Raw genomic sequence first — 14,784 nt, forward strand, 5'->3', positions numbered from 1 at the left:
GGCTCAAATCACTATCACTCTATTCAATATACAGATTGCTCAAATGTGATCTGTGTCTCGCCTACAAGGCAATCTCAGACCCTGCTCTACTAGACATGTTCCATATATGTACCCGGTCGACAGGCCTAAATCTAATATATGACATTAACAAAACCTGCTGGTGAGACAGGTTTGTCTCCCAGAGGCTGCTCCATCTCTGGAATAGACTTCCCATACATGTCAAACAGAATACCTCGCTGACCCTGATGGGAAACCATAAATTTGTCCCAGGCTTTCACCTGTGTTCCTTATTGATAGGTGCAACAGGTGCTGACTCAGGTTTCTTCTTTGGTGGTAAATTCTTGGCTAGGCTTGTAAGGGCCCCAAGGGCCATTAGCCTAGTAACCTCCTATGATCCTATGATAAATAATTAACAGTGATTTGAACATGCCACGAAAATAATGGCACAGCATAACGCATACACTGGAAGAATACATTAACTCTTTTCTGAAAAACATTTCCCTTAAGTAGGTAATAAAAAGTCTAGCAAGGCATAAGCAAATTATGAATATCTGTATATCCAATGGTAAAATAGATATATGGGTGTTATTTCACTTCTACCACCTAGGTAAATGTGATAACAAATTCATTATGCTAAAGTTCTTTTCTGTTATAAAATTAATTACCAGACAAGATTAAAAGAGGTTTTCATATAATCATTATAAGAAAAAGAATAATACTAAATCAGACGCATTAATTATGAAAGAAGCTAACATTCCTACTGATGATTTAGAAGATACTGCTTTCCAAAGACTACAAGGAGGCATTTAAATTCTATAACACACAAACTGAATGAGAGGGAGAAGTGTAACTTCAAATACAATCCTCAGCAACAATGAAGAACTAGAAGGCAAGCCTATAGAAACATAGACCGTTTCCCACAAATTTAAGATTAATCTTTGTCAAAGGAACTAAAGGTAGCATTCGAAAATATTTAACATATAACGTAAAGGAAACAACACCTCAGTGATTTAAGGGGAGGAGGCACTTCAGGGACACAAGTAGTACAATTGCACTATGGGAGAAACAGTATATTATGCACAAGATGCAAGTCAGTCAGTTTTAACAAATGACGCCAGAAAAGAGTGGCCAGCCAGCTTCCAAAGCATCGTGGCACCTTCCACCCACCCAAATCATTAGTCAGATTAAGAGATGAGCTGACTAAAAGGTCAGGTTTGGCTGCCAAGCTAATCAGAGCTTTCCTGTTGCAGAGAGAAGAGCTCCTCTACAGGTTTCCAAGGGCCAATGGTCGGCTAACACATTCAGTTGCTGGGCAGATAAGTTCCCTTCAGGGGAAGAACCTTCCACATTACTTACATAAGAAAACTTACTTTTTCATAACAAGCAATACAGTTAAGCTACAAAAATGTGTTTTTGTTGACTGTTTCTTGACCTTTATGTACTTTTAAAATGGAGGTGCACTTTTTCACTTTTGTGGTAAAAAAGTTGCTTAAAACTATGTTTTCTGAGGAGAAACTGTGGTTATTTTACTATAGCAATAACCCACACCTGGGTGTGGGTAATGCTGGATTTACCCACGGTTGGCATGGTTTGGTCCCGAGGGCGAAGCTCTCCGTTGCTTTTTTTTTTAAAACCTGTCTCGCTATGTTAAATGGGTTTAGCATAGCGAGACAGCTTTAAAATAAGCAACGGAGATCTCCGCTTATTTTAGCTGTCTCGCTATGTTAAACCCATTTAACATAGCGAGACAGTGTTTTAAAAGTAGAGTTATACTAATGGAAAAAAGTCCGGGCGACCGGACCTTTTTCCATTAGTATAACTCGATTTACAATGTGCACGCTGGCCAATCAGCGTGCACGTTTTGGGGGGGTCATGGTATAATAGTGCTTTTTATAGTCTTTTTCAAGAAAAAAGCTAGTTTTTTGATACCTTCATGTTTTACTGACTATTGTTGCTAAGCTTCACTGGGAAACATGCATTATTTTTGGCCTGACCGCAGAACAAACTACTGGTCCATCAGTTGGACCTTCTTTCCACAACAAAAAGAAAAATATTGTTAAGCAGTCTTTACCACCATAGCAGGCAGGTAATTTGCTTCAGTCACAGATAGGCGACTCTGCTTTGGCCAAAGCTGGCTTCTCAGACCACTCACCTTTTTCTTCAGATTCCTGTGGTGCAGTCCATACAGCCACCATGGACCAGAGGTAAGCTATGTCCATTGCAGCTGTTGAGGTCTCCTCATGAGGCAAGGGAGAGTCACTCTTGTCAGTCATTGAGAAGGAGCAGGGAATGTGCTCCTGGTTAGCCTGAATGCTGTACCCATCCCTGGACAAGTTGCTGGCAATACTGGATCTGTTTTTTTTTTTTCACAAACCCCTGTCAGATAGAGACAGAAAACTAAACAATTATCTTCTTCTGTGTCAGTAAATCTGGAGAAGAATTATTTTATTGAGTTCGGCTCAGGGTCTTGTGCAGGCCCTTCGCCCTTCTTATAATGCAGTTTCTGGTAAAATAAATAAGAATTCCTCTTTCCATGCAGAAGTTCAAGGCATTGAATCTGTAGGTGATTGTAAAGGGACTGATGCAGTTTTTCTCCTCAGGTGTCTGATTCAGTTTCTGAGGACAGTGTGGTAACTGATTCTCACTGTTGATTCTCTTTCTCTAAGGGTAATTCCAGGATGACTCGTTGTTTTCAGTTTGAGAATACTCACATATCTCATTCCCTAAAAAATGCTGTTACAAACTGAATTTTCAGAACATTCTTCTATACTTCCAGTTCTGTCGGCCTTGGAGGATGTTTTTGTCACAGCCTGCAATTTCCCTGGCAGTCAGCTTGCTGCCCCTAAAAAGCAGGCAGACTGCATAAAGTTCATCAGTCTTTCAAGGCTTTTATACACCAGTCCCAGACCAAACCCAGCATCTACAGCTTTAGTAAATCCAGCTGGTGCCAAACATTTTATTAATTCTAATCCCTCTCCTTCTGATAAGAATGGGAAAGGTTTTGATAAGTTTGGGGAAACATATATGCTTCTGCTGATTTGATTTTTACAATTTTAAACCGTGAGCCTCATATGTTGAAGTTTATCCAGACACATTGTGAAAGTATGACAAATGGTTTGGCATCAGTTTCCTCTTGTGAGGTAAAACCTGCATTGTGCAATTTAGTTTCTTCTCTTTCTCAAGTCACTATTATTGTTTAAAATATGTATGTGACTCTGCAGATTCTACTTCCAGGGATGCTGCCACTGGAACTGATTTAAGGAGCCTTGCCCACCTGCATTTTTAGAACCTATTAAAAGATTCTGAATTCTCCTTTGGATAAATAATTGACCTTCTACTGTACAGATTATCAAAAAGAGTGATGAGAGCAGAAAGCTGATTCAGGGAATCGCTCATAGGCTCATAGGTAGGTGCTAGGCCATTGGCCCTGGGGCCTATATAAGCCTAGCCAAATGGTACCCTGGCTTTTGCCACCCAAGAAAATTATTTTCTTGTGCCCCTATCAAGCAGAGCCACAGAAGTGATCCCCGGGGTGAATTTCCTATCTCCCATCCAATCATCAAGATTTTTTTGACGAGGGCTAATGAGGAGGTTTGTTTGATATAGATAGGTAGTTTGTTCCAGAGTATGGGAAGTCTCTGAGACAGGAATCTATCCCTCCAGCATGTTCTGTTTATTGTGGTGACAAGGTTTAGGTTCCTAGAGTGTGTAGCTCGGAGGGATTGGGATTTCTTTACGTTAAGCATGTCCAACAGCTCTGGGTTTGACATAGCTTTGTATGTTAGGCAGAGATCGCCTCTGAGTAGGCAATATGTGACAGAGTAAAGCTGGAGTTTTTTGAGACGGTCTGCGTAGGGCATCTGTTTGAGTCCGGTAATCCTCTTTGTGAGGTATTTCTGTGGCGTTTCCAGTTGTTGTAGAGGTCTTGTGAGGTACATACCAAAAGGGGCATTGTAATCTATAATGGGTCTAATGTGCGATGAGTAGAGGGGAACAATGACCTCTTTTTTCCTGAATGAGAAACCTTTTGTGATGAGGTGTGCCATGTAGAAGGATTTCCTGACTACTGTGGCAATGTGATTATCAAAGGAGAGACTACTGTCCACCTGTGTCCCAAGGTCTCTTATCACACTTTCGGTGTTAAGTAGACTATCGCCTATGTGGTAGTTCATGGGTACAGAGTTTTTACCAAAAGGGATGACAATGCACTTTTTGGCATTGAGCTTGAGGCCATGGTTTTGACACCAGGCATCTGTCTCAGTGAGGCCCTTTTGTAGGATATCTACATCGTTAGGAGATTTGATTATGGTTCCTAGTTTGCAATCATCTGCTAACTTTGTTACCTAAAGATCTTCTGTGTTAGCCTTTTATATGTTTCCAAGGATTTCTCAGGGCAAAATACACACACACACACACACACACACACACACACACACACACACACACACACACACACACACACACACACATAGTCTCTTCAAAATGCTGGTCAGCAGACATTTAAAAGGCAGTGGTAGTGAAGTTTTAAAAAGAAAGTAGGAATCCGCCAGAAGAAAGGACAGTCAAATAAGTCAGAATGACTATATGCGGGACTTTGTAAAGCTCTCTCACCTCGGCAGTTCCTTAACCCTTCCAGAAAGTCTGAATCTCCATTTCTCTCTTTTTGAGACAAATGGGGCCTGAATGTGACCCATCCAGGTTACAGATGACAGTGAGAGGAACCTCTTCCTTTTCAGGGAATCCCTTCTAATTCCCCAGACCAAAGTCTTCTTTTTCCTCCTGTTTTATATCATATGTTGTCTCAGGGGTATTAGAAGTTGTTCTTCCTCCTCCTCAGTTAGGGGGATGGATTTTACTCAAGAATGTTTTAGTGCCAAAGAAAGAAAATTCTTTTTGACCAATTCTGGATCTTTCTTTTGTGAACCAGTTTGTAATAGTGTTCAGTTTCAAAATGCTTTAACTTCACAACCTGTTACCCCTCCTTCTTCATTTGAATTTTTTAGTAAACTTAGATTTAAAAGATGCATACCTTCACATTCTTATTCATCCAGATTTCATGTGTTTCTAATGTTTCTGTGTGCCTAGATCACATTATCAGTTCTCTGCCTTACACGTTGGCCTATCCACTGCTCCAGGAGTATTTACAAAGTGTCTGGCTCCTGTGATAGTGTACTGTAGGCTGAAGCGTATCTACATTTTTCCATATTTATGTGACTTGCTTATCTTTCCAGAGTCTTTTTTCAAAGTGTCAGGAATCTCTCTCGGGTCAGAAATCTCCAACACTGGCTAGGATTCCAAGAGAACATTCAAACGTCTTTTCTGACACCCTGTCACAGAGTTGGGTTTTTGGGAAGCTTGCTGAACACTTCAGTACAATGAGCTTTCTTTCACAGGAAAAATAGATCTATATTTAAGTCTATTTGGGGGGGTTACCACTCAGTCCTCTGTCTCAGTGAGGGATTTTTTAAGGATTCTGGATCTCATGGCATCTGTGAGTCTCCTGATACCTCTTGCAAGACTCCACATGAGAAAGATGCAATGATATCGGAAATCTCTTTGATCCCAGCATCAACACCCATTGCCTGTTTAATTTCCAGGTTTTGTAAAAAGAGAAATCAGATAGAGCAGACATTACATTTTTCAGAATATAAGTCGCACATTTTCCCTTCCTATTCCAAACTAGTCTGCCACAAAGTACATATCCAACAAACTTCTCAAATGTAATCCAGAGATCTATAAAAGTAAGTATGTTTAATTCTGTAAATGCACTGGCGACTAACAGCTCCCACTTTTAACCAAAATGGCAACATGGAAATTTTTACATCTTGAAAGCATTGTCATTAAAGCACAGCAACTACATGAACTAAGACAGTCTATGCATTTTTATATTATTTCCAGTGTCACAGATGCCCATGAATGCATTTCTGCAATGCATCAATGAAACATGTATGATTTTTTTTTAATATAAATGATGTTATGCCTCATTGCATTATGTCTTACATACCATCTACTTTTTGAAGCAATACTATACTACATCCACTGTGTTGATTATATACTGACAGAAGAATGCCTTGCTACAAAAGTACTTGGTGTAAGTGTTTCTCTTTTAAGAATTCAGTTAAGCACTCTCTTGTTAGGATCCCCATACCTCACTGGATGTTACTGCTGAAACAATACAGAACTAACACTCTGATGCCCAGAAGCACTGCTACTGATGAAGGGTGATTTCTAATATAACTTACATATTCTGTTCCTATTTTCTTTCTTACCATAAAGCATGGCTCTAATTTTTAATACAGTTTGACTCAGAATTTCTTGGAATGTCAACAAGGAACCCTTAATGAGCTGCTTCCTGTCTTCCAGTGGTGCAAATTTTGGTTCCCCCAGCTTCTATCGCCTAACTGTGTGACTCTGAGCAAGTCATTTAACCAGACACCGCTCCCAGCCTGAGTCTAAAAGGTCCATGGAGATCAGTCTTCTACCCCAGAAAACAAGTACAAACAAACAAATAAATAAATAAATACAACACTGATCTTTCTTCTCAGTATCAAAACTTAATTTTCTGCTAATATGCAGGTATTTATGTTACACTATGAGACTCAACAGCCAGCTTTTGGGGGCTAGCTAAGTGGAGGGTAAGGGAGATGGACAGAAGGAGATAAACCACAAAATAATGAAAGTACTATGACGGGGAGCCCTGGGGGAGACTTCTGGAGGAGAGAAGTAGGAGCTGCAGAAGGGAAAATGCAGCTTAAGGAAATGAGGATCTCTGTGGGGGACTGCTGAGCCCTTAGCCTACAGCTTCATTTTACCTAAGGCTGACCCTAATCAGAAGAAACATATTCTTGTGTATTAGATAGAAAATACAAAAAATGGTGTTGCAGTGTCCAGTTCATCAGTTACCTCCTGCTCCACCTTACCTGAGAGTACTCAGAGCCTCTGTCGTTAGCCAGTTCTCCCAAGCATCAGCCATTGCATCATACAGCCAACTGGATGACTGGTTGCCATGGATGTATGGTGGTGGGAAGCTGTTCACAGGCGTGCTCTCATGGTTTCCTATAGCTGGGTACACAGGAATATGTCCAAGATACTTCTTTATAAGATTAGTGATAGTAGTGAGAGCCAAGACTTGATCTGCTCGCGTCTGTTGCCAAATGTTATGTGCCGGAATATCGCCAGTCCAATAAAGCATGTCAAAGGCATCACTGGTAGAAAGATGCTGTAGAAGATTCTCAATTGTATGAAGGGGAAGATCACAGCTGGCATACTCACCCCAGTGACCTGCACCCCTGTGTCCTTTATGTGGAAACCCTGATCCTTTCCGGCAGCACAGCGGGTCTTTGCAGTCAGGGTTACTACCAGGAAGGTAATCTTTATCCCAGTGAATATCTGTAAGGAACAGCACTTTATTCTTGGGTGATCCTGGATGTGGAGGCTTTGGAGGTATTACTGGGGGCTTTGGTGTATCTGGCATTGTTACATTCCAGTCGGAATAGATATCCCAGTGGCCACAGCTGTTTCCAACAAGCAGTGCACATATTTCACTAGGCTTGAGTACTGAGTAAATCCAGGCACTGATCATATCTTTTTTAAACAACTGGATGATAAGATTACAAACTTTCACATCTGCTAGCTTAAGTGTTATGCAAACTTCAGTGGCAACATCTGCAACCCGATCCAAGTTTTTCTCAACCTGAAACAGAAAATAAAATAAAAATTAATCCTATGCAGCACTAGGGGTATACTAAATTACTTCTACAATATATAAAATATCAACAATATAAATGCAGCATAAATGCAGTGTATGCAGATTCCAGGATAACACACTTTGTTTCATTCCCAGAAACAGTGGGTTTACAGCCTCTTATAAAAAATAAACAACTCAGTCTGTCTGTTTCATAAGTTCACTTAAACCCCATTTAGATCTTGCGGGTTCACTTATTAATCTGATGAAATATGTTGATAATCAGATTTTTGAAATAATGGCTTATGGGGACTTTGGGCCACAGTGACCCACATTTTGTTCTTTTTATTATAATTTATTTGTTACCTAAATAAGCCAAGCACAAGCACCTCTTTTCAAGGGTAACCTAGAAAACTGTTTGATTAAATGACATGCTTAGACAAACACTGAATAGAAACATAGGGAATCAAACAGAGTTAGAATACAAAGCTTATTCATTAAAAAGCAAAATAAAGCATGAGCTGATAGATGCCATACTGTGCACCTCATATGTAGTCGCTGAAGACCACTAAAAGGACTCTCTCAGATGTGTAGTTTCAAACTATGAAAGCATTTGGCATTCCTTAGTGGTATCACATTCTTAAAAATGACTGACTGTGGCAAAATGAAACAGCTGCTAATTTGTAAGGCTTCACTTAGGACTTGTCAAACTTCTTTTTTTGTCAGTAAGTGTGTGTGTGTGTGTGTGTGTGTGTGTGTGTGTGTGTGTGTGTGTGTGTGTGTGTGTGTGTGTGTGTGTGTGTGTGTGTGTGTGTGTGTGTGTGTGTGTGTGTCTGTCAGTCTGTATCTGCATACCTATCACCAGCACTTCAACAGCACTCACAGCATGAGACAATAATTCCAGAGGGATAGTGTAGGCAACATATTCCTATGGATGGAATCCATCCTCCTCCTTCTTCATCTGCAGATATCTGAGTTAACATCCCTTATAACCAAGGGTCACTAGCAGGGCTAAACATGTGCTTTCAATTCAACCAGAATGGTTTGCCCTCTCTTACTCTGACATAACTGCCTATGTTTTGTGTCCGAAGCCAAAATCCTGCTGGTACAGTTTGACCAAAGTTAAGTATTTCTTCCATTTCTCATTTCTAATTAATTATGGTTAAAATTTCTAAATAGGTATGCACTGAGCTTTGCTGCTCCATGCCATACTACAGTTTTTGACCTGGGGAACTCAGCAGTGACCCAAGCATTTCAACTTCAGTACATAGACAAATGATATAAGTTGCTGCTTACATGTAAAGGTCATATTAAAAACTACCCTGATAATATTCAGGAACAACTTAAGCTCTGTTATATGTTGCCAAATCTCAAAGTGAATGCTAAGAAACTAGTGTTACAAATCTAATGCCCACACTTGAGTATGCCATCTACATTATTGCCCCAACTTTTTTCTAACAATGTCTTGCTATAAACAACAGAAAATAAGATTCATCAGTTCATTTCCTGAGATGGGTAAAGAAAGCATCATTTTCTGTAGTTAGTTATGGCTACAGCCACATTTTTATCAGCATCACTTACATTTAAATTTATCCACCAAATATATTGTTTTCTCTTAGTTATAACATTTTAAGTTAAATTATTCTACTACCCAGTAAGCCAAGCAACCAATGCCACTTTAGATACCTATTCTAGGGTTGGCTGTAGGGGTAATAGCTCCAGCTGTTCATAACCCTCTCCTTGCAGATGTCAGAAATGAGTATGATAAAAACGACTTCAGATCTAATGTATTAATTACCATAAATACCATACGCAGACTTTCATGACCTTCCTCTACAAATATCTGGTTTTCAAGAAAATAGTGTTCACAAGCATCTTCATGCTCTTCACCTTGTAAAGCTACATGACTTATGTACCTCAAATATATTGTAAAAAAAATAGCATTCCTATATGCCTGAAACATGCATGTTTATATTGCATTCTGTTATTATATTTTACGATAATATTTTTGTTAAGCTCATTTACATATTGCTATTGTACTACTTAAACTAAGTTTACTGCTTGTACTTTAATAATGTTCTTTGTGTTGTGGAGCTTTTCTCCCCGGGTCTCCACTAAAAATTGTTTTATTCAACCCAGTCGGACACTACCCGGTTAACAAATGTAAATAAATAAATAAATAAATCCATGGCTGATTGTGAGAATCCACCCATGTACTCTATGACCATAGTTACCTAAAGGTTTTGTATACCAGATGCAGGATGACTCTGAAGATATCTTCCTATGTACATGCTATATGATGTCATTTACGTCACTAGTTGCTGAATCATAAGTTTTCTGTCACTCATAGGAAGTGTCACAGTTTGTAAGCACTATGTAACTTTCATCTTTCATTTGCTGCAGATTTAATGAGCCAGCTCAGACATTTTTTTTCCACTTCTTTACTTAGCTGTACTGATGTCAGTGGCTCTACTTCTGTATTATTGTTGCTGGATTAATCTCTGTTCTGCTGTACCGGTAGTTCATCTTTTGTATGTTAATACATTTTGTCTTGAGTTGCGGCCAAACATCTTCAGACAAACCCATCTCTCTTTGTGAGGTATTTCTGTGGCCATTCCAGTTGTTGTAGATGTCTTGTGAGGTACATACCAAAAGGGGCATTGTAGTCTATAATGGGTCTAATGTGTGATGAGTAAAGGGGAACAATGACCTCTTTTTTCCTGGATGAGAAACCTTTTGTGATGAGGTGTGCCACGTAGATGGATTTCCTGACTACTGTGGCGATGTGATTATCAAAGGAGAGACTACTGTCCACCTGTGTCCCAAGGTCTGTTATCACACTTTCGGTGTTAAGTAGACTACCACCTATGTGGTAGTTCATGGGTACAGAGTTTTTACCAAAAGGGATGACAATGCACTTTTTGGCATTGAGCTTGAGGCCATGGCTTTGACACCAGGCATCTGTCTCAGTGAGGCCCTTTTGTAGGATATCCACATCGTTAGGAGATTTGATTATGGCTCCTAGTTTGCAATCATCTGCTAACTTTGTTACCTAAAGACCCTCTGTGTTAGCCTTTTATATGTTTACAAGGATTTCTCAGGGCAATACACACACACACACACACACACACACACACACACACACACACACACACACACACACACACACACACAGACACACACAGACACACACAGACACACAGACACACACACACACACACACACACACACACACACACACACACACACACACACACTTCAAAATGCTGGTCAGCAGACATTTAAAAGGCAGTGGTAGTGAAGTTTTAAAAAGAAAGTAGGAATCCGCCAGAAGAAAGGACAGTCAAATAAGTCAGAATGACTATATGAGGGACTTTGTAACGCTCTCTCACCTCGGCAGTTCCTTAACCCTTCCAGAAAGTCTGAATCTCCATTTCTCTCTTTTTGAGACAAATGGGTCCTGAATGTGACCCATCCAGGTTACAGATGACAGTGAGAGGAACCTCTTCCTTTTCAGGGAATCCTTCTAATTCCCCAGACCAAAGTCTTCTTTTTCCTCCTGTTTTATATCATATGTTGTCTCAGGGATATTAGAAGTTGTTCTTCCTCCTCCTCAGTTAGGGGGATGGATTTTACTTAAGAATTTTTAGTGCCAAAGAAAGAAAATTCTTTTTGACCAATTCTGGACCTTTCTTTTGTGAACCAGTTTGTAATAGTGTTCAGTTTCAAAATGCTTTAACTTCACAACCTGTTACCCCTCCTTCTTCATTTGAATTTTTTAGTAAACTTAGATTTAAAAGATGCATACCTTCACATTCTTATTCATCCAGATTTCATGTGTTTCTAATGTTTCTGTGTGCCTAGATCACATTATCAGTTCTCTGCCTTACATGTTGGCCTACCCACTGCTCCAGGAGTGTTTACAAAGTGTCTGGCACCTGTGATAGTGTACTGCAGGCTGAAGCGTATGTACATTTTTCCATATTTACAGGCAACACACAAACTCAATTAAAGATAAAAAATACAGAAGTGTAAGTCTGACAGTTAACACAGAGGATTAAGGCAATGAGATTTTAATGAGTTGCTTCCTGTGGTATAGGGTTTGATTCCATCAGCCTTCATTTGCCTACTTTGTGATCTTGAGCGAATCACTTAACCACACAGTGCTTGGTGGCGACTGGGAAACTGGGCTGCTAGGCTCTTCAGTTATCTCCTGGACCACATGCCTTATAACTACCTATGAAAAAGGGACATGAGAGAGAAAGACAGTGAGAGACGGACAGAGAGAGAGACAGACAGGCGATGTGAGAGAGAGAGAGAACTGAACTTGTATGGTAACTCTTCTTGATACACATATACTTAAATATTTTTCAAATGGTACCCATCTGAAATGTAATCAGAAAAAACTGACTTACACATACTAAGTCTGAGATGCCCACTTTTCGGAATTTTCCCTTTTCGCAGAGGTACAGCAATCTTGGAGTTAGTATGTATAAGCTTGGGGTAGTGGAGGGGTGGAGTTGAGCAAGAGTACGACCTTTTCATACACGCTGCATTTCCTGATAAAGATGACCATACAAAGGCATTTATTCTGCTTAATTTGGCAAGGTCAGAAGCTATAGAAAGGGAACGTTCATTTGTGTATGCACCTACTATCTATACAGGAGAGGGGGAAAACCATCATATTGTTGCACAGGCTGAGTCAAGAGAGGACCCTGAGTGCTTAAAATTTAAATTTAGAGAAATGTCTAACACCCAGACAAATGTTACAATGGCCCAAAATTTGTTATTGGCCATTTGGGCAGTTTTTCCATCTCTTTCAACTTTCTGGTTTAAAAAGTCTATGTTTGCACTTGTTTCCCGACTTTCCTGTAACTAGTTTAGTCCAGATACAAATTTGCTGTATCCAGGACTGTTTGTAAGCTTCTCAGAGGTGCCAAAGTCTGCTCTCCAATTTTTCCCTCAGATCTGCTAGTTTTCTCCTCTCCTGCACATTTACTAGCTTATTAGTCTAACACTTTACCATACCAGACTTCTTGTAGCAATTATTGTAGCACACAAAAGTGCTACCAGCACTAAATGTTCTACAAGGAAACATCTCCAGTACTTATTTTTAATGCCCACCCATGCAGGCATGACTAAAGGTCAGTTCCCTGTGCTTTCTCCTATTAACCTGGTGAACTTGGGCATCCTGAGGCAATGTAGCAACTGCCTCATGTACACCGACAACCTTCTCTTCTTACCTCCCAACACTCAGACATGCGAAAGATGCACTTATATATCCAAAGTGGAAGCCACGCACTCTCCAGCCAAGACCGGAATAGCTGGTCAAGAGGAGAAGGTCAACATTTGCACCACACCACATGGAACACACAACCCTCCAGAACACACACCAGCACTGCCTTCACCAAAAAACACAAACCACACACCGACCTTCACAGAGGCTCTCAATAAAAATCTAACCAAAGAGCAGAGATCTCTGAGGCAGAAACACACTCAACCACCACAACACAACACTAATCACAAGACACATAACTTTCCTAAATAGTGTGCCACTCAACCAAAGCCCCTAAGGCAAAACAGCATGCCCAGAACACTAGTCATAGGTGACTCAATAGTGAGGCAGACTGATATCCCACTCACTAGGCTGAATAAGGAGAAAGTAACAGTCAACTGCCTGTCAGGTGCCAGGATCCACCACATAACACATGCACTGAGGTCCCTCATCAACAGGTACAAATATGACTCTGTCACTGTACATGTGGGTGTGAATGACCTGAGACATACCTCCCTGGACTACATGAAAAGAGACATGGAGGAGCTCTCGGATTATGTAGCCCAGGTGGGTATGACCACAGCCCAGAGCAGCATCCTACCATCACCCAGAATGATACCACAGTACAAGAAGAAAATGATTGATTTCAACAATTGGCTAAGTTTCTGGTGTCATTCTAAGGGGATCCAGTGTCTATCTGCCTGGGATGACATGACTGACAGACCTCGATGCTTTGCCAGAGATGGCCTGCATCTGTCATCCCTGGGCTTCTGGATAGTGGCCAAGGCTCTTGCCACCCCTATAGTGCCTTTTTAGGCGGTGTTCGAAAGACCAAATTACCACCTTACCAGCTACAAACAAATGCAATCTGAGGGTCATGCTGCTCAACGCAAGAAGTCTAAGTCTCAAAATGCACTCACTCAAAGCACTCCTTAAAATGGAGAACATCGATGCTTGTGCTGTAACAAAGACCTGGTTCAAGGCAGCAGAGAACACCCCTGCACTGCCAGGCTATAACTCATTCCACACCTTTCGGCCCTAGAATTTGGACCGAAGCTCCAAAGGCAGTGACATTTCCATATTTATGAAGGATGCACACACCTCCAGACTGGTAGCCCAACATAACACATCAGAGATACTTCAGGTGCAGTTAACAGTGGGTAAGACAGAGATTCAGGTCGTACCCTGTTACAGGTCAACAACCATGTCCCAAGACTCACACTCAACATTCCTAAGCACCCTGGAGAATATTAGGGTCCAACTTAATACTCTCATACTGGCAACTTCAACTACCTATCCATTAATTGGGAAAACTACTCATGTACCAATACACTTGCCCAACTTTTCCTGGAATTCATTAATTCCAATGCCCTGGACCAACTTGTTCTTACCCGCACTAGAGGTAGCAACATCCTTGACCTGGTCATTACTAACATAGGCGACTGTTGCTCTACACCAACAGTCAACTCCTCCGTGGTTAGATCCGACCACAAACTAATCACCTTGGAAATCCACATCAATCCCACCCCAATCGCAAAGGTAACTATCATGGAAAACTTCTCCAAAGCTAACTTTGGGCTCCTAAAAACAGAAGTGGCTAACTTCACGGAACCCATGCAAATGGAGAATAGTTGCATGACTGCTGAATCATGCACCAATGCACTGTATGAACACGTACACAAACGCATGGATCTCGCCATACCCAATAGAACCAAGACGCTCTCCTCCAAAAAAAGGAAGCCAATCTGGTGGTCCCCTGTCATAAACAAAATCGACAACAGAAGGAGGAAACTGCTGTGGAATAAGGTGAAGTCCCAAGACTGGA

General features: G+C 40.7%; 1 protein-coding gene across 1 annotated transcript in view; it reads right to left on the reverse strand.

The window, feature by feature from the left end:
- Window positions 1-14,784, reverse strand: part of SMPD1 (sphingomyelin phosphodiesterase 1) — a 376,572-nt gene that overhangs the window by 95,153 nt on the left and 266,635 nt on the right. The window contains exon 2 of the mRNA XM_044073036.1: window positions 6,921-7,693. Coding sequence (XP_043928971.1) covers window positions 6,921-7,693 — 773 coding nt within the window. The remainder of the gene's footprint in view (window positions 1-6,920; window positions 7,694-14,784) is intronic.

The sequence above is a fragment of the Protopterus annectens genome, chromosome 5.part1 (genome assembly GCF_019279795.1).
Source record: "Protopterus annectens isolate FY-2018-M chromosome 5.part1, PAN1.0, whole genome shotgun sequence".
Taxonomy (NCBI): domain Eukaryota; kingdom Metazoa; phylum Chordata; order Ceratodontiformes; family Protopteridae; genus Protopterus; species Protopterus annectens.